Source organism: Micromys minutus, assembly GCF_963924665.1.
Source record: "Micromys minutus genome assembly, chromosome: 11".
NCBI lineage: Eukaryota > Metazoa > Chordata > Mammalia > Rodentia > Muridae > Micromys > Micromys minutus.
This window is the reverse complement of record NC_137980.1, coordinates 26,788,007-26,815,717: the sequence shown is the minus strand read 5'-3', so window position 1 is coordinate 26,815,717 and position 27,711 is coordinate 26,788,007. Positions and strand designations below refer to the sequence as shown.

Below are 27,711 nucleotides of genomic sequence, written 5' to 3'. Positions count from 1 at the left end.
ATTCTATGGCTGAGGGCTCAGGGCAGTGATAGGCGAGGGCTTGGTTATAAAGAATCAGTAATTCTGTCTTCCCTTTCCTTCATCCCACAAAAAGCAACCAGAGAACATGGAGTTGGTATCCAAGCATATTCTGGAAGCCAAGAGGTTAAGCCCTAGTGTTCTGTGTGAGTGTAGGAAACTGGAAGGGAAATTGCAGCTCTGCCCTCCTGTTACTAAACATTCACAGGATCTGAGAGCCAGTGCTGAGTTCATTCATTATATGATTTAAGTTAGATACTGCTACTAAACCAATTATGTGTGAGGGAAATTAAACTCAGGAATGCTGAGTAAACTTAGTCTAAGGTCTCAGAGATTCTAGCTAATCTAGTCAATGACTAGGTCAGTATCCACACCATTGTCCTGGAAACATTCCTGATGTTCATAAAACGTAGAGCAGGCACATAGGTTTCTGTATAGTCACACACTACAAGAGTATGTGTAATCAAACAATAGCCACAAATAACATTATGGGTATGTCTCACAAATACAGAGAGATTTCATGTATATAAACATCAAAAGTAGGTAAACGTAACCTGTGTTGTTATAAGCCAGTGTGGTTACCTCTGAGTGGTAACTAAGTTACAAGTCAGTATGTGGTTACCTCTGAGTGGTAACTAAGTTACAAGTCAGTATGTGGTTACCTCTGAGTGGTAACTAAGTTACAAGCCAGTATGTGGTTACCTCTGAGTAGAAACTAAAAAAATCATTAAGAGGGTTCTTGGGATAATTTTTTAAATGAATACATCTACTTTGAAGAAATTCATTTTCATTGTTATAAATGTGTGTTATGCTTTCCAAAAGCTTTACAATTAAAAGGAAATGTCATGGCCAGGATGTAGCTCAGTGTAGTGCTCCCTCCTATCATGCCCAAGCCCTGGGTGTGATTCGAAGCACTGTGTAGACTAGGCACACTGGTACACACCTGCAAGGCCAGGTCTTGGGAGGTTAAAAACAAAGGGGCCAGGAGTTCAAGATTATTCCTGGCTTGGCTACAGGAGACCCTGTCTCAAAAAAACAAAAAAGAGGGAGGGAGGGAGAAAGGGAGGGAGGGAGCGATAGAGAATAAAGGAGAGAGAGGGGCCACAAAGAAAGAAGAAAAAGAAAGCAGTGTCTTTGCTTAGAAGCATCTAAGCTCAGGTGCCAACTTGTCAACAATACCAACAAAAAGAAGGGAAGGTTCTCTGTTGAGAGAAATCATAGTGTTTCTGGGAAAACTATAGCACTGAGCAGACGCTGAGCAAAATGGAATCAATGAAGACCCTGTGGTAGGTAAAGCTCACTGAAAACTGTGAAGGGCACTCTGCACAGCTCGGAAACCACAGAGCTGTAGCTTGGATGGAGGTGTACCCCCTGCTCTGTGCTTACTGCTGTCTCGGATGACACCCTCAGTCAATTCTAAAAGGCCATTCCTCTTTATAAGCTACTTTACTGCCATCTTCCTGGTGCAAAACATTATTACTGTTGTCAGCTTCCTTATGGATAGAATGTATGGGGAATGTTTTAAGTGATTGTCTTACAAGTAGTTCTGGAGAATTCTAGAACAGCCCCTGAAGTGAACTGAAAGAGGGCTTAATCCCAAGACTTTGTAGGGCTCTTCTTATTTTGGCAACTTCAAGTATATGATCATGATGAAGATGATCCTCACTACATAGGATAAGAAAAATCAAGCACCCAAACTCAAATTATGTATGTATATGCACATGTAATGTAACTATAGATGTGTGTAAACATGCAGACATGTATGTAGGTAATTTATTTTTATGTAAGATATGTGTGCATGATATGTAAAAGTTTACAAGGATATAAATTAAACTAGTGAGACATCGAAGCATACAAATGCTAGAATCAATGAAGGAAAAGTACTCACGTACCAGTAAGCCAGCAAGAAGGGAACAACGGTGTGTCCTGCTGCTGATGCCACAGTGACAATATGGCCATGATTATTCTTCATCATCGCTGGGAGAAATGCCTTGGCGGTCTGGAAATCATTTTTATTAAAAATGAAAATGAAAATGAAAAATTAAGCCATGTATGACTTCTGGTTTATAGCTCGTGGAGAATACTGTAAAACAAAGACATGCTTTGCAAACATTGTTCCCGAGACAAATGAAAAGCTCTGATTGCCAAGACTAGCTTGAGACAAATGGACAGCATGTCACATGGGAAAAACTGCAACAGAGACTAAAAGTGTTGAGAACTCATCTCATTGAAATTGCTAACTACTTATATACCTAAGGGGTTACCTCTTAGCACTGATATCTTCCGCCATTTTATATAGTTAATAGAAATGATACACTAGAGTACAAGAAGAAGTAACACTTAATATTAAATTACTAGACCATAATTTGATCATGATCTCAAAATACCATGAAGAGCAACCTTCTAATGGCTACCAATTAATTCATACATTAAACATTAATTGAGTACCCACTGTGTGCTGGGGACATACAGAAACAGATAAGATTGCACACTATATGTTACCAAAGATAGGTATCAGTGGTTTGGAAAAAGTAGGGTAAAAGCACATTGCATTTTCAACAGCTCCAGTCACTCCAAGTTTACACCTAAGAAAAATATACCAAGGGGTCTTTTATAAACTGGCTCTCTGGGAACTACTTGTCCTCTTCAGAATCATACAATGAATGTCCTTGAATGGTGAGTTCCATTATAAAGTCTGAAGCTTTTGAGGCCAGAAAATAATATGGGTCTGAGTCTCATGAGAATTCAAAAGCATGCCACACTCACCCTTGTTACATTATCACAGACAATGACTCGGGCAGTCTCTGTCTCCTTCCTGTACTCTCTATATTATCACAGAGAGGTGTGCAAATCTAGTTTAGAATCAAAACCCACAAGAAAGGCACTGTGATACATGCTTGAAAATCCAAAACTTTGAAAGCAGATTCAGGAGCACCAGGAGTTCAAAGCCAGCCTCAGCTATATACCGAGTTTAAGGCCAGCCTGTGATCCTAAGACCTTGATGCCAAAAGCCAGAAGAATTGAAACACACATAATACCTGAAACTTATAATGATTTACCTCATTATTAATTCTGGAAGTGCAATTGTTGGTAAAATGTAGTCATATCACTAGAAATGAACCCTTAATCTTTGAGTTCTCAAAAAAAATTGTAAAAAGAATCAATCACACTCACCCAAAAGTGTGCAAGCACATTAACTTCGAAAGTCTTTTCAATCTGAGGGTCCTGCGTAGCGAATAAATCTGCAGTGTAGACAACGCCAGCATTATTTACCAGAATGCTAACATCTCCAACTTCTTCTTTTACCTTAAACCATCAAAGAAGAAAACTGTATCCATTAAGCGGCTTGGCTGTAGGTTTGTGCATTATGACTATTAAAAAAGCATACATTTTTTGAAGAATTATTTATTTATTTTATGAGCACACTGTAGCTATCTTCAGACACACCAGAAGGGCATAAAGTTGCTGGGAATAGAACTCAAGACCTCTCAAAGAGCAGCTTGCAAGAGGATAGATACATTTTTATCTAGTAGAAATGAGGGGGTGGAGCAATTTGTTACCTATGTGCCAACATGGTGTAAAAGACACTTTCTACTTAGTGCTTATGCCCAAAGTGACTCTGTTTAGAATTCTTTTGTAATTTGGTCTCTTGACCTTACTCTATTGATTATAGCTAAAGGGATATTTGGATAAATAGCACTGATTTTGAAATGCTTCTTCAAAGGCAAGCAGAAATGAGTTAGATCTATTGGCAGATTCTAGGACAGTTGTGAGAAATTACATGAAACTGACCACGATATTAAGATGGCTACATCTTACGATCCTCTGTTTTTATGGTTGGTTTCCTCAGATACTCACCAGGCACCTCTCATTGGGTGGCAATGTCTTAGGAGTGTGGGGGAGGGGATCTTGGGTCAGCCTTGAATAGAGTCTTGACTCTGCTTTCTGAACTTTAAATAAGTGATTCAGAATTTCCATTGCTTAAAGCAGAGTTAAGAACATCGCTTGCTGTATTACTGCGGAAGCAATGAAACATGTAAATGAGCTATCTGGTACAAATGACCTATTTGGTACAAAAGAGCTATCTGGTGCAAATGAGCTATCTGGTACAAATGAACTATCTGGTACAAATGAGCTATTGCTATCATGTCCTTGATACATATCCATTTATACCTATGTCCAAGAGATATGTTTGTAGATTCCTTTCTTGGCCTTATGAGGCATCTAAGAAGGTCTTAATATGGAAACAGATATGAGGTAAATAATATAAATGTATATCTCTGGCAATGGTGGTACACATCTTTAATTTGAGAACTCTAAAGGCAGAGACAGGCAGATCTCTGTGAGTTTGAGGCCAATATGATCTACAGAGAGAGTCCTAAGTCAGCTGGGGCTACATAGTCTCAAAACAAGACGAAAGCCCAAACAAAGAATTACATGCCTGGTTTCTACCTATTTCCCCTTGATGATTAACTTCTCCCTTTGGTATTAGTTCAGAAGGAAGAACATTTGAGAAAACAAAGGGATTATATTGGAGTGTTCTATAAGCCACTGCAGCTTTTAAAGGTTATTGCAGCTATGGGCAAAATGATTTCAGTTGTGGAAATAGAAGCAAGATAACAGGGCTGCCTGCCGAGGGCTGGACAAGGCGTCCTTTGAGCAGTGAAGCCTGTTCATATTCAAGAAGGAAGAACTCAGGACAATGTCTTTTTTCCCCCAAGTGATTGCTGGATCTTCTGGATTCTACTGTTATTAACACCACCTGTAAATAAGAAAGTTCACAGACTTCCAAACCTTAAAATTCCTTTTCAGAAGACCAGAACAGCATAAGAACTTTTGTTTTAGCCTGCAAGCAGCTAAACTTACTGACTGTGCCCGAGTCAGACAGTACTCTACTATATATTGGGCTCTAACGAAAAGCTAAAGTTCTCCTAAGAAAGTTGCCATTATTAGAGCTAGGGCCATGGTATGCTGGGGGTCGAAGGGGAAGTGGCTAATGGCCCTGTGGGGTCGTTTGCTTCCCTGCAGGGTTTTAGATGGTTTCATCTTCTTTGTAGTTAAGAAGATACTTAAGGTGATGCTCTTGTATCTTGGCCCACTGGAGAAACAGGAACCAACAGAATGGTTTACGCCTTTAAAAGTGGAAGCTGAACTGTTCCAGTTCACAAAGGACCTCACACAGGAAGGCTGCCAGGGAACAAAGGTTCAGCCAGTGCCCAGGGAAGGTTTAGTTGACATGCGAGGTCTAATCAGTCAGGGTTGAATCCCATCAGGTGTAATTGAGGTGGCGAGGGCCACTGTGCAGCATTTGTCCTTCATCCATAGCCAATCCTCACATCTCCCAAACAGGATGAAAATTATTAAAAATGTCCTCAGACTGCTGTGTCACGTTACTAAAGAATGGCCCCCAAACCATCAACTTTTTCTTCCTTAAAAATAGTTATTTATTTAGAGGATGGGTGCTTAGTATATTTATGTAGTAAAGCATTACAGTTTTGTGTCCATACAGAAGGTTTTTAATGTTTAATAACCCAATCAATTATTTAGAGACATATGGATTTTAATCTATAATCTTACATTCTTAGGTCCAGAAAGCTGAGTAGTTTCTTAATTGTAACAGTTCTAGTAATTTATTTACAGGTGCAAACAAACAAACAAACAAAAAAACCCTTATTCTTTTTCATTATCTGTTCTTTTTCATTATCTATCATCTACTGGAACGCTGCCAAATTTGCATGTTTCTTAGTAAAGAAAGCAAGCTGACAATTTCGAATTGTTAGGCAGTTCACACAGCTAACTAGTTTAAAAGTCACTACCAGGCCTGTGGCATAGGTATTCTATTCTGCAGTCTCTACACTTGGGAGACACAGAGAGGTTACACTATAATCTGACAAAGTAAACTTCAAACTAAAACTAGTCAGAAGAGATAAAGAGGGACGCACCAGTCTTGTCAAGGGACATTTAGCCAAGAAGATGTTACTATCCTAAACATATATGTACCAAACTCTGGGGCACCCAATTTCATAAAGGCAAGCAAGCAAGCAAGCAAGCAAGCAAGCAAGCAAGCAAGCAAGCAAGCAAGCAAGCCAACAGCTACTGCTGCTGGTTTTTAAAGACACAGCTTAATAGCAATTCAGTATTAGTAGGAGATTTCAATACCCACAGTTCATACTCTCCATGAACCTCTGAACCAGAGAAATACCAGAGTTAACTGTATCATACATCAAATGGACTCAGCAGATACAGAACATTTCAATCAAGTACCAAAGAACGTATAATCTACGCTGTGGCTTGTGGAAACTTTTCTAAGTTGGAACATATCTGTGGACACAGAACAAATCTTTAAGAAATTAAAAAAGACTAAAATCACTTTTGGATCCTATCTGATCATAAAGCAATGAAACTTGAATCTGACAGCAAACAGATCTTTGGGAACACACAAACTCATGAAGATTGAAAAGCAAACTACTGGAGGAGGTATGGGATGTGGAATTGTTGGAGGGTAGACCAGGAGGGGAATAAAATCTGGAGTGTTAAAAAAAAAGAACAAAAAAGCATATTGCTGGATGATGAATGGACCTTAGGGACAAAATTCAAAACTAAATAAATAAGAAAAATATCCTAGAAGTAAATGAAAATAAACACACAGCAGAGCTAAGTCTCAGGCAAAATGTGAACGCATCTCGGGGAAATGCAGAGCTCTAAGTGGCTGTATTAAAAATCTGAAAGAGTAGAGCTGGAGAGATGGCTCAGCGGTTAAGAGCACTGACTGCTCTTCCAGAGGTCCTGAGTTCAAATGCCAGCACCCACATGGTGGCTTACAACCAACTGTCTGTAATGGGATCTGATGCCTTTTCTGGTGTGTCTGAAGACAATGACAGTGTACTTACATAAAAAAAACAAAACAAAACAAATCAATCTTAAAAAAAACACCAGAATGAGTCACAAATAAATGGCTTAAAGGTACAGCCAAGATGCCCACTCTCCCCCTACCTATTCAACATAGTACTGGAAGTCCTGGCCGGAGCAATTAGACAACAAAAGGAAATCAAAGGGATACAAATTGGAAAGGAAGAAGTAAAAACATCATCACATGATAGTGTACTTAAGCGACCCCACAACTTCCACCAGAGAACTCCTACAGCTGATAAACAAGTTCAGCAAAGTGGCTGGATATAAAATTAACTCAAAAAAAAGCAGTAGCCTTCCTATATTCAAAGGACAAACATGTGGAGAAAGAAATTAGGGAAAAGATACCCTTTACAATAGTCACAAAAACTATGAAATACCTTGGTGTAACTCTAACTAAGCAAGTGGAGGACCTGTATAACAAGAACTTCAAACCTCTAAACAAGGAAATCGAGGAAGATCTCAGAAAATGGAAAGATCTCCCATGCTCATGGATTGGAAGGATCAACATTATAAAAATGGCCATCTTACCAAAAGCAATCTACAGATTCAATGCACTCCCCATCAAAATTCCAACCCAGTTCTTCATTGAGTTGGAAAGAGCAATGTGCAATTTCATCTGGAATAACAAAAGACCTAGAATAGTGAAATCCATCCTCAACAACAAGAAAACATCTGCGGGAATCACTATCCCTGACCTCAAGCTATATTACAAGGCTATTGTGCTGAAAACTGCATGGTGCTGGTACAGAAATAGGCATGTGGGTCAATGGAATAGAATAGAAGATCCAGAAATGAGCCCTCACGTATATGGTTAACTGATTTTTGACAAAGGAGCTGTAAACATGCAATGGAAAAAGGACAGCCCATTCAACAAATGGTGTTGGTCCAACTGGCACTCAGCATGCAAAAGAATGAAAATAGACCCTTTCTTATCTCCTTGTACAAAGCTCAAGTGTAAGTGGATCAAAGATCTCCACATTAAACCAGGTACACTGAAACTATTAGATGAGAAAGTAGGGAAAACCTTAGAACTCATAGGCACAGGAGAAAATTTCCTGAACAGAACACCAATGGCTCGAGCTCTAAGGTCAAAGATTAACAAATGGGACTTAATGAGATTGCAAAGTTTCTGTAAGGTTAAAGACACTGTCAAGAAAACAAAACAGCAACCAACAGAGTGGGAAAAGATCTTTACCAACCCCACATCAGATAGAGGCCTAATATCCAAGGTATATAAAGAACTCAAAAAGCTAGACACCAGAGAATTAAACAACCCTATTAAAAAATGGGGTACAGACTTAAACAAAAAGTTCTCAGTCGAGGAATATCGAATGGCTGAGAAACATCTAAGAAGTGCTCAACATCCTTAGCCAAATAAAAACAACCCTGAGATTCCACCTCATACCAGTCAGATTGGCCAAGATCCAAAACTCAGATGACAACAGATGCTGGCGAGGATGTGGAGAAAGAGGAACACTTCTCCACTGCTGGTGGGGTTGTAAACTGATACAACCACTCTGAAAATCAGTCTGGCGGTTCCTCAGAAAAATGGACATAGTACTACCTGAAGACCCAGTTATTCCACTTCTGGGCATTTACCCCAGAGACGCTCCAACACGCAACAAAGATACATGCACCACAATGTTTTTTGCAGCTCTATTTATAATAGCCAGAAGCTGGAAAGAACCCAGATGTCCTTCAGTAGATGAATGTATACAAACATTGTGGTACATTTACACAATGGAGTACTTACTACTCAGCTATCAGAAACAATGACTTAACGAAACTCGCAAGAAAATGGATGCATCTAGACAATATCATCCTGAGTGAGATAACCCAGTCACAAAAGAACAGACATAATATGCAGTCACTGATAATGGGATACTAACCCCAGAAAGCTCTGAATACCCCAGAAACAACTCACAGACTGTGTGAAGCTCAACCAAAAAAAAAAGAATATATTTTAATTAAAATAGAACTGTATCACATCCCTCTTTCCTCCCTACAGCCCTTCCTAGTCTCTCTCCTATCCCCTCAAATTAATAGCCTCTTTTCCTATATTATTGTTACATATATATGTGTGTGTGTATGTATATGTACCCACAAATACTTAATTACAACCTTAAAAAATGTATCAGAAATAAAAAAAAAAAGATACAGCCAAGAGATATAGAACAAGTACAAACCAAATTCAAGCCCAATTAATGGGGGAAAAAAGAAATCAGAGCAGAAGCCAATGAAGTAAAACAATAGCAACAAGTAAAACAAAGATCTAACAAATCTAAGAGCAGTTTTTCTGAAGACAATAGACAAGATGGACGACTGTTGGCCCAACTAGCCACAAAAGAGAGAAAGAAAAGATCCAGATTAACAAAATCAGAAATAAACATGGAACTCTTACAACAGAGACCAAAGAAGCTCAGAGTAACATAAGGGAATATTTCTGGAAACCATTAAGCTATTTTTGAAAACATGAAAGTAAAACAATGAACTTTTATGTTCTGCCAAACCACCAAAATTAAACCAAAAGAACTCAACAATCTGAAGAGACCCATGGCAAACAAGGAGATCAAAATAATGAAAAACCTTTCACCTAAAATAAATAAATAAACAAACAAACAAATAAATAAACAAACCACTCTCTTTCTCTCTCTCTCTCTCTCTCTCTCTCTCTCTCTCTCTCTCTCTCTCTCACACACACACACACACACACACACACACTCACAAACAAAAAACACCAGGGCCAGATGAATTCACAGCAGAATTCTCCCAGACTTTCTCTTTAATCTACTCAGGCAAATGGAGACATTAAAGAGCACTCCCAAACTCAATCTATGAAGCATCACTGGAACACCACAACCAGGAAACACAGCAGAGAAAGAAAACTCCATGCTAGCCTGCCTGAAGAACACAGACTCAGAAATGCTCAGTAACATACTGTCAAGCAGTGTGCAGACACATCAAAAGGATTACCCACTATGACCAAGCTGGCTCTATCCCTAAAACATTTATAAGTCAATAAATGTAACCAGCCACATAAATAGACTTAACAACAAAAACCAAATGATTGTCTCAACAGAGGCAGGAAAAAAAGCCTTTCACAAGATGCAATATACCTTACCTTCATAAGAAAAGTCCTGGAGAATGTTGGGCTAGAGGGATCATACCTTAACATACTAAGAGCTATACATGAGAGACCCATAGACAACACCATCACACCTGGAGAAAAGGTTGAAGTCAGGAACGTGACAGAGATGTCTACTCTCCTTTTCAATGTTGTGCTTGAAGTACTAGCTACATCAATAAGGCAAGAGAAGGAAACTAAAGGGATACAAATAGGGAAAGAAATCAAACTATCCCTATAGCAGATGACATGATACAATATATTACAGATCCCCAAAATTCTGCCAGAAAACCAGAAATGATAAATAAACTCAGCAATGTAGCAGGACATAGAATCTGGTTGTACAAATCTATACACCAAGAACAAATGTGCAGAAGGACATGGACATGTGAGTTTCCATTCAAATAACCTCAAAGAAATTAAAATATCTAGGCATAAACTCAACCAAGGAAGTGAAGGACGTCAAAAATGAAAACTTCAAGCCTCTGGGGAGAGATAGACAAAGAGTAGAAAATGGAAAGACAGCCTACGCTCAGGGATAGGAAGAATTAACATTGGAAAATGACTGTTTTAGCAAAGCTAGTTACAGATTCAGTGAAATACCAATAAGAGCCCCTTCTCATTCTTCACAGAAATAGAAAAAAAAAAAAAAAAAACTATCCTAAAATTCATATAGAACCACAAAAGATCCCTGTTAGCCAAAACAGTTCTAAACCACGCTAGCAAGGATTTACCATTCCAGATCTGAAGATACATTACAGAGCCATAGTAAGAAAACGACATGCCCACAGGCAGACAATGGAACAAAATCAAAGACCAAACATGAGTACATGTCTCTGCAGGCACTTAATATTTGACATATTTGAAAAACATAGCCTGAAAAAAGAGAAAGCACCTTCAATAGATGGTGCTGGAAAAAATGAATGTCCGCACACAGAAGAACAACACATATCTACTTTAGTTGCATGAAACTAACTCCACATGGATCAAAAACCAAAACCTGAAACACTGAAACTGGTAGACAACATGAACCACGGGCTTTCTGTACCTAGGCTTTCTGAATCAGATTCCATTTGCCGGAGAACTAAGGGCAACATTTGACAAGCCAGGCTTCAGAAAACTAAACAGCTTCTGTGTGGTTAAAGAAATAATCATCCGAGTGAAGAGGAAGCCCACAGAATGGGAGAGAACCTTTGGCAGTTACAAATCTGACAGAGGATTAATAGGCAAAATATATAAAGAACTCAAAAAACAAAGAGTCATGGTTCTACTGTGAAGAGACCAAATAGGTAAGTTTGTTGCTGAAGAAACTATACATCTTAGACACAGGCCCTAAACGAATCTGAAGAGGAACGATCTGAATGTCCTGTCCCTGAAGCCCTGCTTCTATAGTACCAGATGGCACCATGCAAGCTTCCAAAGGACAGCAATCAACGGTCCTACCCAGATATTATGCCCATTGTACTGGCTGGTTTTGTGTCAACTTGACACAAGCTGGAGTTATGAGAGAGAAGGGGGCCTCTGTTGAGGAAATGCCTCCATGAGAGCCAGCTGTAAGGCATTTTCTCAACTAGTGATCAAGGGGGACAGGGTCCACCCCATTGTGGGTGGTGCCATCCCTGGGCTGGTAGTCTTGGGTTGTATTAGAAAGCAAGCTGAGTAAGGCAGGGGGAAGCAAACCAGTAAGTAATATCTCTCCATGACCTCTGCATCAGCTCCTGCTTCTTGACCTGCTTGGGTTCCAGTCCTGACTTCCTCTGGTGAAGAACAGCAATGTGGAAGTGTAAGCTGAATAAACCCTTTCCTCCCCAACTTGGTTCTTGGTCATGATGTTTTGTGCAGGAATAGAAACCCTGACTAAGAGTCCCTTGAACCGTAACAATGACCAATAAGGCATGAGAACTGTAAGGTACAGCGGAGGCACACGTACCTAGTTGGTAACGATATTGGCTGGTTTTATGTCAACCTGACACAAACTAGAGCCATCAGAGAGGAAGCCTCAGGTAAGGAAATGCCTCCATAAGATCCAGCTGTAAGGCATTTTCTTAATTAGTGATCAGTGGTGAGGCCCAGAATATTGTGGTCCTGGGTTTTATGAGAAGCAGGCTAAGCAAACCAGTAAGCAGCACCCCTCCATGACCTCTTCATCAGCTCTAGCCTCCAGATTAGACCCCTTGTGAGTTCCTGTCCTCACTGCTTTTGAGGAGGAACTGTTTGTGGAACTAGGAGTGAAGTTTAACCCTTCCCTCTGCAGGTTGATTTTGGTCGTGGTGTTTCTTCACAGTAATTGTAACCCTCACTATGACAGTAGCCAATACCTCTAACTGGACTAAAAACTTGTTCAACAAGAGAGGAATCAAGTTTCATACTGGAAACCTAGCTAAATGCCCAGGGGTAGTAAAGTCATGGATCTTGGAAGAGAACCTACATATTTTACTAAACGACCCTAGGGATGTTCCCACAGATACATGTAGTCCTCACCCCTCATTAAGGAAGCTTCTCCTTGCAACAGACGAGACCTTGACAGAAAACCGCAACCAGTCAAAATGCAGAATTGTAAAGCCAAGTCCTAACAGATACATCTATAAACTTAATTCTAAGACTCAGGGAACATTGCAGAAAGACTGTAAGAGCCAGAGGGTCTGAGTTCGCCATGGGCTCTGTGTCTCCTAACATTAGAAGCTATATTCTTAGAGTCTCAACAACTCTACTGCCTAAACATGAATTTGAAAGAGACCAAGAAGGAGTAGGTGGAAAGTTTTGGAGGGAGAAAAGAGAAGGGAGAAATGATGTAATCATATTATAACATATAATAATCATATTAATTTTATAATCATATTATAAAATTAAAAAAGTTTTAAAGAAATATCCAAAAATAACTATTTAAAAATAGAAGGAAAAAAATCAGTCATATGTAAATCTAAACAAAGAGGCTCTCAGTTGGGTTGAATCGGGATCTTTGTGTCCACTTAGCTGAGGGAGAGGTCTAAGAATGCAAAGTTTAGAGAAGTTTCCCTGTTACTCTGATGACCCTCCTCCACAGGCACACATGAGCGCATACTTCGGACAAAGAGCAGCTCAAGTGTAGGTAGTGGACAGCCATGCCTGTGGCATTAGATCAGCCTGCAGTTCAAACAAAACCCTAACACTGTAAGTTTCAGACCCGCATCCTTGACGGGGCTTCAGAAGACACTGTCAGAGCTGGGCAGTATCTGGCGACCATGAAGGGCGGTCAACAGCATCAGACCGTGGCAGAGGGAGGAAAGCACACAGGGTGCTAACAGTTCTTGGGCTCTGCTCTACCCCTGCGGGAAGAAAACCACCGGAGCTGAGGTTGATGTGTGTGCGTATTTCTACACACGCACACACGTGGTTTTTCCCTTGTGACTGATGCCAGGCCTCGTACTTACTAAAGTTTGCTACATAGTATCCCTCCAAATGTGTGTGTGTTATGTGTAGTGTGTGTGGTGTGTGTGTAGTATACACATAGGTGCATGTGCCTATGAACACACGCAGAGGCCAGAGGAGGACGAAGGGGCGCTGTTCTATTGTCCCTTGCCTTACTCCCTTGACAGTCTATCCCTGAGCTCCAAGCCAGACTTAGAGCAACCCTTAGGCACATGTGGCTGTCTTACATATACACGTGGTCATGCTTGTGCAGCAGGTATGCTTAACCATTGAGCCATCCATCTGACCTACAGAGCCATCCCTCCTTCCCCGAGAGAGTCAGTAAGCTCCCCAGGAGACTGCAGAGCACACCAAAGTTTGAGTCTCTCAATCGTACCGTGTACTTCCAAGCCTGTCACTTACCAGGCACAGAGCCTTGGGGAATACGAACCGCAGTGTTTCTCTGTGTAATGAGTCAATACGATCACCTCCGACACACTTCCTAGCTCCCCTCCTGGCACATTTCTAAGTCCACATGGAATCTTACCTTTTTCGCGGCGCTGTAGATCTCTTCCCGCTGGCTGCAGTCCACCACAAACGGATGGGCCTGGGCACCCAGCTTCCTGCACTTCGCCGCTGTTTCCTCGATGCCGTTCTAGAAGAGACCGAGGAGAAAGCAAAAGGAGAATGTAAATGATGGGGATCCAGTAGGAAGACATACTGTTAAAATGCAAGGCAGATTATTTAAACCAAGCTAACCTAAGAATCTCACTAGTCTTTAATGATTGGACACCTGGTCATCCGGGCGATGAGTCACCACAGGTGTCGGTGTCTTAACCACTGTCCTTTACTCTCTCCTCCCATGCCTCCTCTCCACCCCCCTCTACTTGGTGGCCAGAGGATCTCTCTTCAGTAGAAATCATCTCCAAACACTCCTCCAGGGGTCAAAACCAAAGTACCCCAAACAGGGGCTCCCAGCCTTGGGTCTTCAAAAGGGTAATAAGAGTCATAGCCCCCTTTTAATTTTTCTATAGCCTATTACAAAAATAAAATTTAACCTAGCAGAATATTCTTTCTGACTAGTGGGACAGTCTGTTTCTCTGGTGCATTTAATTAAAGACATTTCCCCCAAATATTTGTAGCAAAATCCAGCACAGCCAAAAGTCAGAGCGGGAACAGACAGCGCTCTGTCAAGTACAGTAGAAGAATTGGATCAGTCAAGCCACAGTGACTAGGACAGTAAAGGGGACAAGTGGCATTTCCCAATCAACTGCACAGCGCACGTCAGCTGACATACAAAGACCAGCTACTCGGTGTGTGTACCTGTGTCCCGGCCAGCGCATGCATTGTATGAATGTGTGTGCATTGATGTGTGTGGTGTATGTATGCATTCGTGCTCACCAGTGCACACTCGTGTGAGTGGTGTACATGCACATAGAAACTAGTGGTCAACAATCACTTTTACAACCACTTTCCATTTTACTGATTGATTGGTTGATTGAAACAACTTCTCACTGAGCCTGGAGTTCTCCCTGTCTGTTAGACTGGTTTGCCCATAAGGGCCACAGATCCTCTAGGATTACTCCCCCCCACCCCCCAGTGCCAGCCCTGCCCCAGATCCTCCAGGCTCCACCCTCCCACCAATGTCAGCAGGGTTCACAGATCTCCAGGCTCCCTTCTCAGCGACAGTCCTTACAAGACCCTGGCCTTGGATCTTTAAGTGGGCACGGTGGTTTCAAACTTGGGTCCTCATGCACGTCATCACCCAAGCTGTCTCCCTGGAGCCCCTCCGCCAGCACCCTCCCTCAGGGCCCCTGTGGCCTTCTGCTTATCTCTGCGTTGTTCCCACGGGACTCCAAGTTTTGGCTGTATTCAGCACAGACATTAGTATTGTTACAGTTATCATAAATATGTTAGAAAGCAAGGAGAGCCCGAATTAAAACATATGTGCAGCCCACAAATCAGAGTGAATAAGTAGAAACAGATGAGACAGATAATGAAGTTCAGGCAGAACCATTTCTATTTCTAAACTGCTAACCGCTGTCTGCTGGTAGTTTCCCCAAGTCTGTGCATTTGACTCAGAGAACCGCTGTTCACCACTCTTTTATCTAACCCAGTTGCCCCACCAAACTCTTACTACATCCACATTATCAATACATTCTGCATTCCTCTTTTCCCGATAAATGTTTGAAATTAAGTGGGTTACCCACAACTGAACAGCCATGAGGGATGAGTGACTTCTGCCTATATGATGGGGACACATCATCAAAAGCTGGGATCAGGTAGGAGGACACACTATTAAAGCTCAGACCCTGATCCGGATCTTAGACTTCTCTTCAGTCTGTTTCAGGCTTCGAATTTGCTGTCCCTGTGTTGTGTTGATGCTAGGAACTGAGCCAGGGCCTTCCACATGGTGGGGTGGCTCTGTAACACTGATCCTCCGTCTTCTGACACCTTTCCTGGCCCCCTGACAACCTGCAGTCTGCCTGTCCCACCTCAGTGCTCGCTCATGCTCCCTTTGGCGGTTCCACCCGATAGGGCATTTATCACACAGGTTGCCTGTTGACTGTCTTTAGCTCATGAAGGCTGTTTACATCACTGCATCTGAAGTTCTGTGTTATAGCACTACCCAGAAGATAAGTAAGGGCCACCAAACATCCGGTGGATAAATTCACTTTTAGAGAAAATTGTGTAGATTAGAAACCATCAACCCAAATCTTGTTAAAGAATAAAACCTCAGACCAGTTTTCATGTGTCTTCTAGACTCTTGGCTAAATTACCTCTCGAATTAACGTATCATCTCCCTGGCCTTCTGAAACCTAAAGGCTGGGAAGCCTCGTCTTTCTCGGTTAAGAAGCAGAGCCCATTTTGTGCCTGATTGTATGATTATGCTGGGTCTCGGCCAGCTGACCTATGTGAGCACAGTTTGTATCTTTCATTCATTGTATAAATACCTAATTATCTGTTTTCTCCATCAGACCGATGGGCCCCATCTTCTCTTTGCTCCCGGGTGGTAACATCTAGATACTCTGGGACTGGTTACTTGTCATCTCAACCACTCCAGAGTGAGCTCTTATTTAGCCTCATGAACCTTGACCTCTTGTTTACAGAATGCACACTGCGCAGTGAGGGGCATGCCAAGCCAGCAGGTGCCTCCAGATACCCCTTTGTGATCCGGCCAAAAGCCAGGGTAACACTTCAATGCTGGGTCCTTCTAAATTGCCTCACACCTCCACCTGCAGGTACCAGAGACCACACTGAAGTTATTTCGAGTTAAGTCATTTTTTGTTCTACAAGGTGACTTAAATGACTCTTGTAGGCAATGAGGCAGTGCAGTGGTGATCCCTGGAGGGTGTCATTTTGAACCCACATCAGCGGCTGCAAATGAGACTTGACAGCTGCACACCTCTAACTCTCAGTATAATACCTAAAACAGCTGCACCTTCCAAAAGTTTATGAGGGTCAGGAGGAGATTACAGGCCACTTTCAGGATGCAGTTACAGTGTTAATGTAGCAAAGGGAAGTAACCAAGATTCTCAGCGTGCGGTGTGGTCTTAACAGACAGCAATTTATGCCTCTTTCTGCAATCTGAAAAATATCAGTAGTAACTAAATGTTCTATGGATTCTGAGGAGAACGGTAAAGGGTGGTTTGTTTGCCAAGTGTGGACCACAAAGGAAAGGCAGCTACAAAGCGCGGTTACCTTATTGATATCCCAGAGAACCAGTTTGGTGTTAAGTTTGGCAAATTCATAGGCAGTCAGTCTTCCAATGCCATGGCCAGCTCCTGTGATCAGGACGATCTCTCCAGCGACAGATTTTTTCTTCTTGGGAATAAAAAGCTTGACGAAAGACTGAATGCTGAAGACGATGAGCAAAGGCAGCATCAGGATCAAGTCAAGAAGGTACTTCATCCTTTCAGTTGCCCGGTGTTCTCGTTCCCGGTCCTAAGCTGCCTCTGGAGGTTGTGTGGTCCGCCAAGCACAGAGTAAAAGCTTGAGCAAGGCAGAGTTCACCTATTAAAGAGAAACAAACAACTCGAGAACCATTCCTTCCGCGGGGCCGGGCTTCAGGAGGGCTTTTGCCATTGGCTCGGACTGCAGTCAGAGCTATTGCTCGCGGGCTTGGGAATGGGAGGGACGAAGTTCAGAGGCAAGCCCTAGGGCGGTGCGACCCTGATAGCTTTCACGGACTTCCTCCGAGGAGGGCCAGTTACCGCTAGCTGTGCTAAACTGAAAAAATCCCCCTCCCCGTCTGCGGCAGACCTCGGAGAGGTCGTTACGTGGCGTAAAGGGTGAATGGCTGTCCTATCAGCTCTCAGGCTGCGGGTCCTCGGTGGACAGTCCCCTGCTTCTGCATAAGGGTTGCAAAACTGTGGAGCCACACCTTAAAGGACCAGGAAGCAAGAAAGGGGACTCTTGGGGGAAAGGAAGAGGAGTAGCAAGAGGGGGATGGGAGGATGACTATGGAGGAGGGGCGGGCTAGAACAAATAATGGCACGTTTGTGTATAAAAGACACAAACCCATTTCTTTGCACGCTAACCAAAAATTAATAACAAAACAAACAACCCTTTAAACAAAACAAAGCGCGCTGGGGGGGGGGGGGGTGGAAGCATGTTGTTCTGCACCTGATTTAGAAATGACCCTACATTGCATTTTAATTTGAATTGAGCACGATTTCTGGAGGGCAGAGGAGACTGTATCCTCCCAAGGCATCAAGTTTTAGGAGAAGCAGCGTAAACCCATTTCTTCAGGGAAGAGCTGTGTAGCCAGGCAACCAGCTGCTCCCACTTGGCCTCAGAGAATCTGGAAACAAGAAGCAAAAACATATATTCAAGACTGGTAGGTGACTTGCCGGCATGTATGCACCCCACTTTTGCTCATGGTGCCTGTGGAGGGCAGATGAGGGTTCTGGGTTTTCTAGAACTGAGGTTACTGGGCGCTGCGAACCCGTACAGAGGCACTGGGAATTGAACCACAGCTAGTCATCTCTCTAGCATTTCCTTCCCCGGACATACTTTTTGAGACAGGGTACCCCTGTGTGGCTCTGGCTGACCTGGAACTCTCCCTTCCTCAAATTGTTTTGAGGCGGTGTCTCATCCAGTTTAGCAGCAGGAGCAAGCTAACAGCCTGTCTGTTGAGTGGTTGACTCCCTCGCTCTTAATAAAGGTTCCCAACAGCTAGTTCTTGGCTTATGAACTACAAACGTTAGCTGTTGACTTTCCTCCTGTGACACTAAGGATGTGGCTTGCTGGCTTTTCATCTTACTGCCTCCTGTCACCACAATATAATCATCTCTCGCTTTGCTACTTCTGTTAGGTTTTACTTGTAACTTTAGGGAACAAACTTCTATTTTTCTTTTCTTTCTTGTTCCAACAACTACAGGCTACAAATGCTGGAGGAGAAAAAATTGTCCCAGTCTTCGCCAGGAGTACGATAGGTTATTTCTTTGCTGCTGGTGAAATTAGCCAATTTAAACCATATTAAATTATAGTAAAGGCAAGCTCTTCAAGACCAAGACCAGGAAAGTCACCATGGGGAAAGGAGGGGGAGGGGAGAGGGGAGAAAGAGAGAAAGGAGAACATATATTCCCAGAGAGAGAGGAGAGGAAGAGAGAAACCAAAATGTTTGGATTATACAGAGTGAAGCTTCCTGGGGAAAGGCAGTTCAACCCCTGGGCTGAAAAGTTCTACATTAGGAACAGGGTGTGCCAAGCAGGGACTGAAGGATGCTGGGAGAACCTGTAGGCCAAGTCTGCTTCAGTGTGTATAATATGCACCTCAGTCCCTTGTCCCAGGGTCCCAAACCAAACATTATCTTGCTAACTCCTAGTTTCTATCTTCGGTAGCTTACATCCCTCCAGTCAGGACTGATCAGATTCACTTTCTGTCTTGAAGCCATTGCTTTTGTTCCTCTCTACCAGTTCATGATGGAAACTGAAAGTCAACAAAAAACATTTACATTCTTGTGAAGCAAAAATGGCTTTCCTCTGTGTAGCTACGTTTAGAGGGTTGGCTGCCTGGGACAGAGCACAGCAGAGGACAGCGATGTCAGCCTGAGATGATGAACTATGCAGACCCGCTGGACTTTAGATCTAAAGCAGACTGGTGCTGAGAACAGTCTTCTTATCATAGGTTAGGATTTTGGCTTTCACGGGACATAGTGGCACTCACATACAATCTCAGTATCTGGAGGTGGAGGCAGGAGGATCCAAAGTTCCATACTAACCTGAGCTATATATAAAAGATCCTCGTAGCTGGGCATGGTGGCATGTTTCTTTAAGTCCAACACTTGGGAGGCAAGAGGCAGGGGGATCTCTATGAATTTGAAGCCAGCCTGGTTTACATAGTGAGTTCTAAGATAGCCAGGGCTATGTAGAGAGAATTTGTCTGAAAACAAACAAGCAAGCAAGCAAAACAAAACCAGAAATAGCCAAATAAATAAAATACAAATAAGAGACACTGTTTGTGCCGTTTTTTTTTCTGGATGAATTTGAATTTGACAAAGCATTGTGTCTCGTTTCTTCACTCTTAAGATTGGGATATTAATAGGTACCTTATAGGGCTTTCAGAAAGATTAAAGGGCATTTAGAAAACATTTAGAATAATGATAAATTTTAAATGCCTTATAAAATTTGAGAAGATAGATACAAGAATCCCCTGGGGAATAAATGAGGTAAGATTAGAAATATTCTTACTGCTTATAAGGATATGATTGGATACTTAAGACCAACCACTTCCTTCCCCTTTACATTCCTTTCTGTTCATATTGCACACCAAGTGCTCTGCTACTCAGCTCTAGCCCAGTTCCCTTTATTTTGTTTTTAGTTTTTGATGGTTCCATATATGTCTACGTATGTTTTCTTTGTAACTTATTTATTTGTATTGAGATGAAATTCATATAAAATAAAAGTAACCATTCTAAACAAAAAAAAAAAAAAAAAAAGAAATATTCTTACTTAAAATACCATTATGTCTTCTGTCATTTGTCTCAGGGCCAGTTATTGGGCATTGTCATTTTTAAAGCCATTTTATGATTTTATGTGTATAAGTGTTTCGCTTACATGGATTTTGGAGTACCACATTCATGACTGAAACCTGCCAAAGTCAGAAGAGGGTGCTGAATGCCCTGGAACCAGAGTTACAAGACTGTATGGTGAACCACCATGAAGGCGCTAGGAATAGAGCCTGAGGTCCTCTGCAAGAGCAACAAATGCTCTTAACCACTGAGCCCACTCCTCTGTAGCAGAACCCGTTTTAGGATAATGGGATCTGGTTTCTCACTTTCACTCACTGTTAGCCCTGAGGCTTTCTTGTGGGGATGCTGAGGAGCAAACCAAGAGCCACAGCCCAAGCCTAGCTGGCAGTCTCAGGCTCTCATACAGAGGTGGACCAATACTAAAATATCAGGGCAAATTGTCCTGATTACCAGTTCCTCCTTCTTCATAAGCCAGGGCAGCTTCTCAGATGTGAACTATTGATTGCATCTGATGAAAGTGATTCACCCTCGGTGGCTCCAGAACACTCACACACTGAGTTTGAGGTCCACAGAGCCTCAGGGGTTGCTTCAGTCTTGGAGTGATGCCCTGCCTAAAACAAAGAGAAAAGTGACCTCTGGATATGGGGCAAAGGGACAGAGGGGAAAATCCAGGGCAGGAATTCCTTATCACACCCTAGGGCTAGGAACGGCTGTAGAAACCGCACAGAGAGGAAACACCAGCCTGCACTGGTGCTGAGCTGCTGAGGCACTGCTTCTTTCTTTCCCTTAGGATTTCTCCAGCTCTTAACTGTGGTATTTAGGGACCCAAATGCAAGTACCCCAACTTCCTTTTCAGTTAAACAAAACTCAGATTATCTAAAATGTGGTATCTTCCCCAATCATGTTTCCTACCACATCCTGAATTTCCAGGTTTTAGAATGGGGAGCTGGACTCCATACTGTATTGCACCACGTACATAAAGATGCAAACAGTCCCACTAGAAAGATCATTCTAGAAAGTCACACAATTTCATTGATTTATTCAAGCTCATAATTTGCTTACTGAAAAATGTAATTTTATGGAATCTCCTAGTTTAATCTTTTTGCAGAAACCCTAAAATTAAAAGTTTAGCAATTGAAAATGAAAGGAACCTTTCCTAAAACAAAATAATCAAAGAAAATGTCATGATTGTAGTGCGTGGGCCTCAGGGATTCTTCCTTTCATTATTCTGAAAACAAACAAAAATGTTTCCTGTCTTCATTCTTCCCGCAGTCCCCCCAAAGAGGGCAACGTTGATTCTATTTACCCCACTTCAGTAAGGGTTAATGTAAACCCTTCATGTAAGGCAGCTTGAGGGGTACAAAGCGGAAAGAAAGATCTCTCTTTAGGAGCCCATGGTCTAAGAAGCTGGAAACTCATCCTAGACAAAAGGAAACTAAGGACATTTAAATAGAAACTAAAGCAACTGGGAGGGGGGAGAGAGAGAGAGGAGAGAGAGAGGGGAAGGAAGAAGGGGGAAGTGGGGGGGAGAAGTGGGAGGGACAAGAGAAAGAGAGAGAATTATGTTAATCCTAATGAGAGGGGTTTTGGTTTGGTTTTGCTTTAAAATAGTGTTATTTTGTTCAAGATCATTAAAGGCTTCAGTGTATTCGATATTATTAAGATAGCTTGTTTCATCGGTGTAGAGATGACTGAGTTGTATGACAAAGATCCAACTCCTAGTATCTACAGTGTGGCTCACAGCCCTCTGTCACTCCAGTTCCAGGAGATCTGACACCTTCCGGTCCCTGCAGACACTGAGCACATGGTGCACAGACAAACATGCAGGCAAAACACTCATAAAGACTTTTATAAAACTTGTTTTAGCTATAAAAAAGCTCATGAAAGGAACTCCAGCCAATTGGGAATGAAACTAATACCAATATTCCAATCTAGCATTTTAAAATTTGTGCACCAACATCTACTCAGTTAGGAAATCAATTTTACTGCCAAGTTAATTTAAAAGATTATACTAGTATTTAAAGATCAAATATGTTAATAGAATCCTTATAGCAAGTATGCCAGGGTATTGGTTGGTAAATTTTCCTGTGACTTGTATCTTAGTTTTTATAAAGGGAGGTGGAACCTAAGAGAGAATTTATATATACATCTATTACGATGATCATCTTCGGGACAACAGCATTAGTGAGAATAGTTTTGGGGGCTAGATGGCTGAAGGTTCAATCTTTATCCAACTAACTACTATCTGTGGCCCAAGGCAAGTTTCATTACTGCTTGGTTTTTGCTTCCTCATGAATAAAGGGAGGATAATTGTAGCATTATCTTTATTGTGATGAATAAATGACACGTTTACAAAATGCCCAGAGTAGGGCTTGTTACAAGACAAGCTGTGTTCATGTGTGACCAAGAGCCTCCTTCTAGCTGGGTCTGTGGGAGTTACTCCAGTATTTGTAACAGTACAACAGCCATTTGGTTGTTCAGTATCACTTGAGGGTGAAGATCTAGCTGAGATAGAGCCCCAGCTGTTTAGTTTCCCTTTCAGGAGGGTAGTAGGAACATATATTGAGCAAATTCGGAAAAATACGTTTCAGAGAGAAGTTAAACAAAACTCAGTTTCCATAGAGACAGCTCTGGGATACAGTGACTTGCCCAGGAAGACACTGCCTTCCGTGAGCAGGACTAGGCTTCAACACACGGCATTTTAAAGCAGCTTTGTTACGTAACAGTTCATACAGCAAAGCTCTATGGACTTTAGAGTACACTCGGAGTGTATGATCATCATCAAAAATCAGATCAAACTCTCACCATCTCACAAAGAAACCTCAGGCTCATTGACAGCCCCATGCCCTCCCATGTCCTCTTCCCCAGTGTAACACAACAACCGCTGGTCCCTTCTCTCAGTGTAACACAAGTGCCGGTTCCTCTCCCGATGTAACACAACTGCTGGTCTCCTCTCTCAGTGTAACACAACCGCTGGTCCCTACACCGTAGACAGCCACAGTGTACTCAGATAAATAAAAATTAATAAAAGATTAAATAAGAAAGGTACAGTGTTAGCCAGTATAAAGCTGGCTCTTGTTCTGAAATACTGCATTTCCCCGTAACGGCTGCTCTTGTTAGCCAAGGTCTGACAGGCTGCTCTCAAACAAAGGTGGCTGCTATTTACTTCTAGAGAACCTTAACTGACAAGAAAGTAAGTTGTCTTTTGAGACTGGTGTCTTTCACTTACCAGAGGGTTCAAGGCTGTCTCAGACCTACCTCTCGCTCCCCTCTCCAGATCCATTCCACTGAATCACTACAGCACAGTCTGTTCACCCGCTCATTGTGGGTACTTGGTGCACTTCTAATGCCTAACTATTATTAAGATTTAGGGCAGCAGGATGGCTCCGTAGACAAAGCCTAAGTGTCCACACCTAGTGGCTTGAGCCCCATCCACAGTGAAAGACAACTGACTCTGCCCACGTGCCACAGCGTGAGTGCACACACTCACAATAGTGATCTTAACACAGTTTTAAGTATGTGTTTTAAAATGCTTCTATGAACACTTAACAAGTTTTTGTGTGTCTTCAATTTCCTGACACACACACACACACACACACATGTGCAGGAGGAGGAGTGTAGGCTGTATGATAATATGATACCTGTTTAACATTTTGGCTATTTTATATATTTTTTATATATCTATCAGCAATGTATCAAAGCTGCTATTTCTCCACATCCTGACTTTTATTTTATTGTATTCTATTTTTAAAATTATTTTTATATTAATCCTGTGAATATGATGTGATATCCTGTTGTGGTTCTGATGTGTGTTCAATAATAAAAAATCATGTTGAACATAACATTTTAATAAATTCTTTGAGGATTTCATAAACATACTTTGATGATATTCACATTACTCCTACTCAGAAATCCTCCCAGACTCAACATTCCAACTCCTCTCAACACTATTCTCTTTAAACATGTCTCTACTGGCCATGCATCTTCTCTGACAAGTGTTCACAAAATTTTTCTTAAAAAAAAAAAAGTAATCGCTTCTTCTTCAGGAAAACACCAAATGGTGGATGACTGACACTGGTGCAGTGGGAGGGCTGGTCTTAAGGGCCACAGTCCTGCTCAAGGCTGTGGCCGTAGTTGAAGCCTCGGAGCTCATAGAGATAAAGCTGAAGACAAGGAGTGGATCCCCGTCACCAAGCTGGGCCGCCTGGTTAAGGACATGAAGATCAAGTCCTTGGAGGAGATCTGTTCTTCCTGCCCATTAAGGAGTCTGAGATTATCGACTTTTTCCTAGGTGCATCTCTAAAGGATGAGGTTCTGAAAATCATGTCAGTGCAGAAGCAGACTGGCCAGCGGACCAGGTTCAAGGCTTTCGTCACTATCGGGGACTACAACGGTCTTGTTGGTCTTGGTGTTAAGTGCTCCAAGGAGGTTGCCACTGCCATCTGAGGAGCCATCATCCTGGCCAAGATTTCCATTGTCCCTGTGTGGAGAGGCTACTGGGGGAACAAGATTGGCAAGCCCCACACTGTCCCATGCAAGGTGACAGATCCCTGTGGCTCTGTGCTCATGCGCTTCCTCCCTGGCCCCAGAAACACTTGGTCCTGTCCCCAAGAAGCTACTGATGATGGCAGGTGTAGATGACTGCCACACTTCAGCCAGAGGCGGCACTGCCACCCTGGGCAACTTTGCCAAGGCCACCTTTGATGCCATCTCCAAGACCTACAGCCACCTGACCGCTGACCTCTGAAAAGAGACTGTGTTCACCAAGTCTCCTTATCAGGAATTCACTGATCGTCTTGTGAAAACCCACACCAGAGTCTGTTCAGAGGACCCAGGCTCCAGCTGTGGCTACCACATAAGGGTTTTTATACAAGCAAAATAAATGAATTAAGTCTGTTAAAAAATAAAATAAAATAATAGGTAATCTTTTAGTTGCTGAGTTTCTAGAACTCTTTATATGTTCTGGATGCCTATATCAGATATTTGCTTCATGAATATTTTCTCCCATTCAATAGGTTGATTTTTTTCCCCTTTTGTCAATAGTGTCTTTGGAAGCACTAGTATTTTTAATCTTTGTAAAGTCTAATTTATATCAGTTTTTTTCCTTTTTATGCTCTATGTTGGGTATCACACTGGCCTAGTAAGGAAGTCCTCTCGGCTGTAACCTTTACAAGGAGAGTGACAGAAACCGCTGTCGTCTGTTCTATTTTGCTCCACCATTATCCATACATTCTTTTCATTGTGGGGAAGGAACCCAGGAAACGATTTATGCTGTGTATGCTATACCTCTGTAACACACCCACAGATTAGTCAGTATCCTATGAAACAAAACTTTTACTTAACTTATTTAAACACACTCATAAAATGAGATGTTTCCCAAGACTAGAATTGCACATAAAACTCGATCTTTAAATTTGTTACTATTTTGCCTTTGATGTAATGATACAACAAGAACATACTGCTACTTAGTCTTTGTTTTTCTTAATCTCAGGTAAAAACATTTCCATTTGTGGATCAAAGTTGTTAGCAACAAGTGATCTGAGTTAAAAACTATAAAAAATTACCACTGTAGCCTTTTTTTCTTCATATTTCTGTATAAGCTATGTGCAAACTGTGATATACAATAAAGCAATTTAACAACAATATAAACTATGAAAAAAAAAAGGCAAGGTCAGCTAGTTAGTAAGATGCTAATTTATCAAAAGGTAATACTGTCCAGGCTCTGCTTTCTAGCAGAGGCGTGATCACTCCACCATTGCAACCAGTGGATCCTGGGAGGAGAAGCAGGGCAAGTCGGCCTGGAGCTAGGTGACCTCAGGCAAAGGTGAGTGTGGTGAGACAGCTGTTTTAATGGAGGAAACAAAGTATTTAAACCTTTGCTGGGGGTGCATAGGGCTATGGGGTGAGTGTACATCATTGGCCAGGGTCAGGATGCCTCATTTCCATAAGGAGGAATTCCTGTGTTTCGTGAAATAAAAAATATGAGTCCCACGCTACCTGCTACCTCCAGCAAGGCGCCGGCAGACAGACCCACCTGTTCTCATCCTGGCAAACTCTGCCCTGTGGTTAGCTGCTACAAATCCCCATAACCTGGCAAAATAAAAAATTCTAGAGGCTTGTAATTTATCAGTCAGATTTATATTAGTAAATTCTCAACCCACAAAATGCAGAGAGAGCAAAGATGGAGAGGTAACTTATGTCGGAGCATCTTTGGGTATCTTCTATCTGGATGCACAGAGTGAAATACACTTATACTTCAAACCTCCCACGGAGCTGCTGCCTGGGCTCCTTCCCTCATGTCAAATACAAGAAGTGTGTATAGTCAAGGATACAAATATGTGTGCACTCTTGTGAAGGCCAGAGGCCAACCAACTTCAGATGTTCCTGGGAATTGTTGTCCATTTTGTTTTTTGGCATAATCTCTGGGACTTGCCAATTAAGTTGGGCTGGCCCCAGGGATCCCCCGTCCCTGCTTCCTCAGCACTGAGATTCAAACATGCATCACCAACTTTTTATGTTAATTCTGGGAATTGAACTCTGGTCCTCACACTTAATGTGGCAAGCACTTTGAAGACTGGGGTGTCTCTCAAACCCTCGACTGTATTTCTTGACTGCTGGGCAATGGGTAAGCTGTGAGTAGCATTTGGAGAAGAGCCAAGTTGTCATTCCTCAGGCTCTTTAGAACACTGTCATTGACCCGGGATATTAGCCCTGTGCTCCATGTTTTGAAGACAAAATCAGAGAGTGGTCACATAAGCTTGCATTGCTAATCATTTTGAAGACTAACTCAGCCACAGGATAATTTCAGAAAACTGGGATTGTCAGTTCCTAAATATGGGAATATTTCAGGAGGACATTCATTGGGAAAAGTAAATTAAATTCCTGACTTATTCTAAAGTGGCAAGGCCAGCATTGGACAAGATACATCAAGATCAAGTGTGATGTAGATTTGTATCTAGATCTCTTAATTAAGAATTTCACTATGCCAGGTGTCCAAAGTATACCTGTTGGGATTCTGTAAACCCCATCCCACAGTTACTTGGCAATAGCCAGGTATACCCTACCCCACAGTTACCTGGCAACAGCCAAGTATGCTTCACCCCAGTTACCTGGCACTATAAAAGGGGCTGCTTGTCCTGTCCTCTCTCTCTTGGTCTTCCTTTCTCTCCCCACCCTTGGCACCTTCTCTCCCCATTCCCCCCACCGGCCTCCTCTCCACGTGCTCATGGTTGGCCTCTGCTTCTCTACTCTTCTCTCTTTTCTTTCTCTGTCCTACTACCCCCTTAACTCCCCT

At 42.1% G+C, this 27,711-nt stretch overlaps 1 protein-coding gene across 1 annotated transcript in view; it reads right to left on the bottom strand.

Moving 5' to 3' along the window:
- HSD17B11 (hydroxysteroid 17-beta dehydrogenase 11) overlaps positions 1-17,449 on the bottom strand; it is a 32,399-nt gene extending 14,950 nt beyond the window's left edge. The window contains exons 1-4 of the mRNA XM_080925157.1: positions 17,144-17,449; positions 13,989-14,096; positions 3,193-3,324; positions 1,911-2,017 (exon numbers count right to left, since the gene is read on the bottom strand). Of these exons, the coding sequence (XP_080781283.1) occupies positions 1,911-2,017; positions 3,193-3,324; positions 13,989-14,096; positions 17,144-17,353 (557 nt within the window). The 5' untranslated portion in view covers positions 17,354-17,449. The remainder of the gene's footprint in view (positions 1-1,910; positions 2,018-3,192; positions 3,325-13,988; positions 14,097-17,143) is intronic.
- Between the last annotated feature and the right edge of the window lie 10,262 nt (positions 17,450-27,711).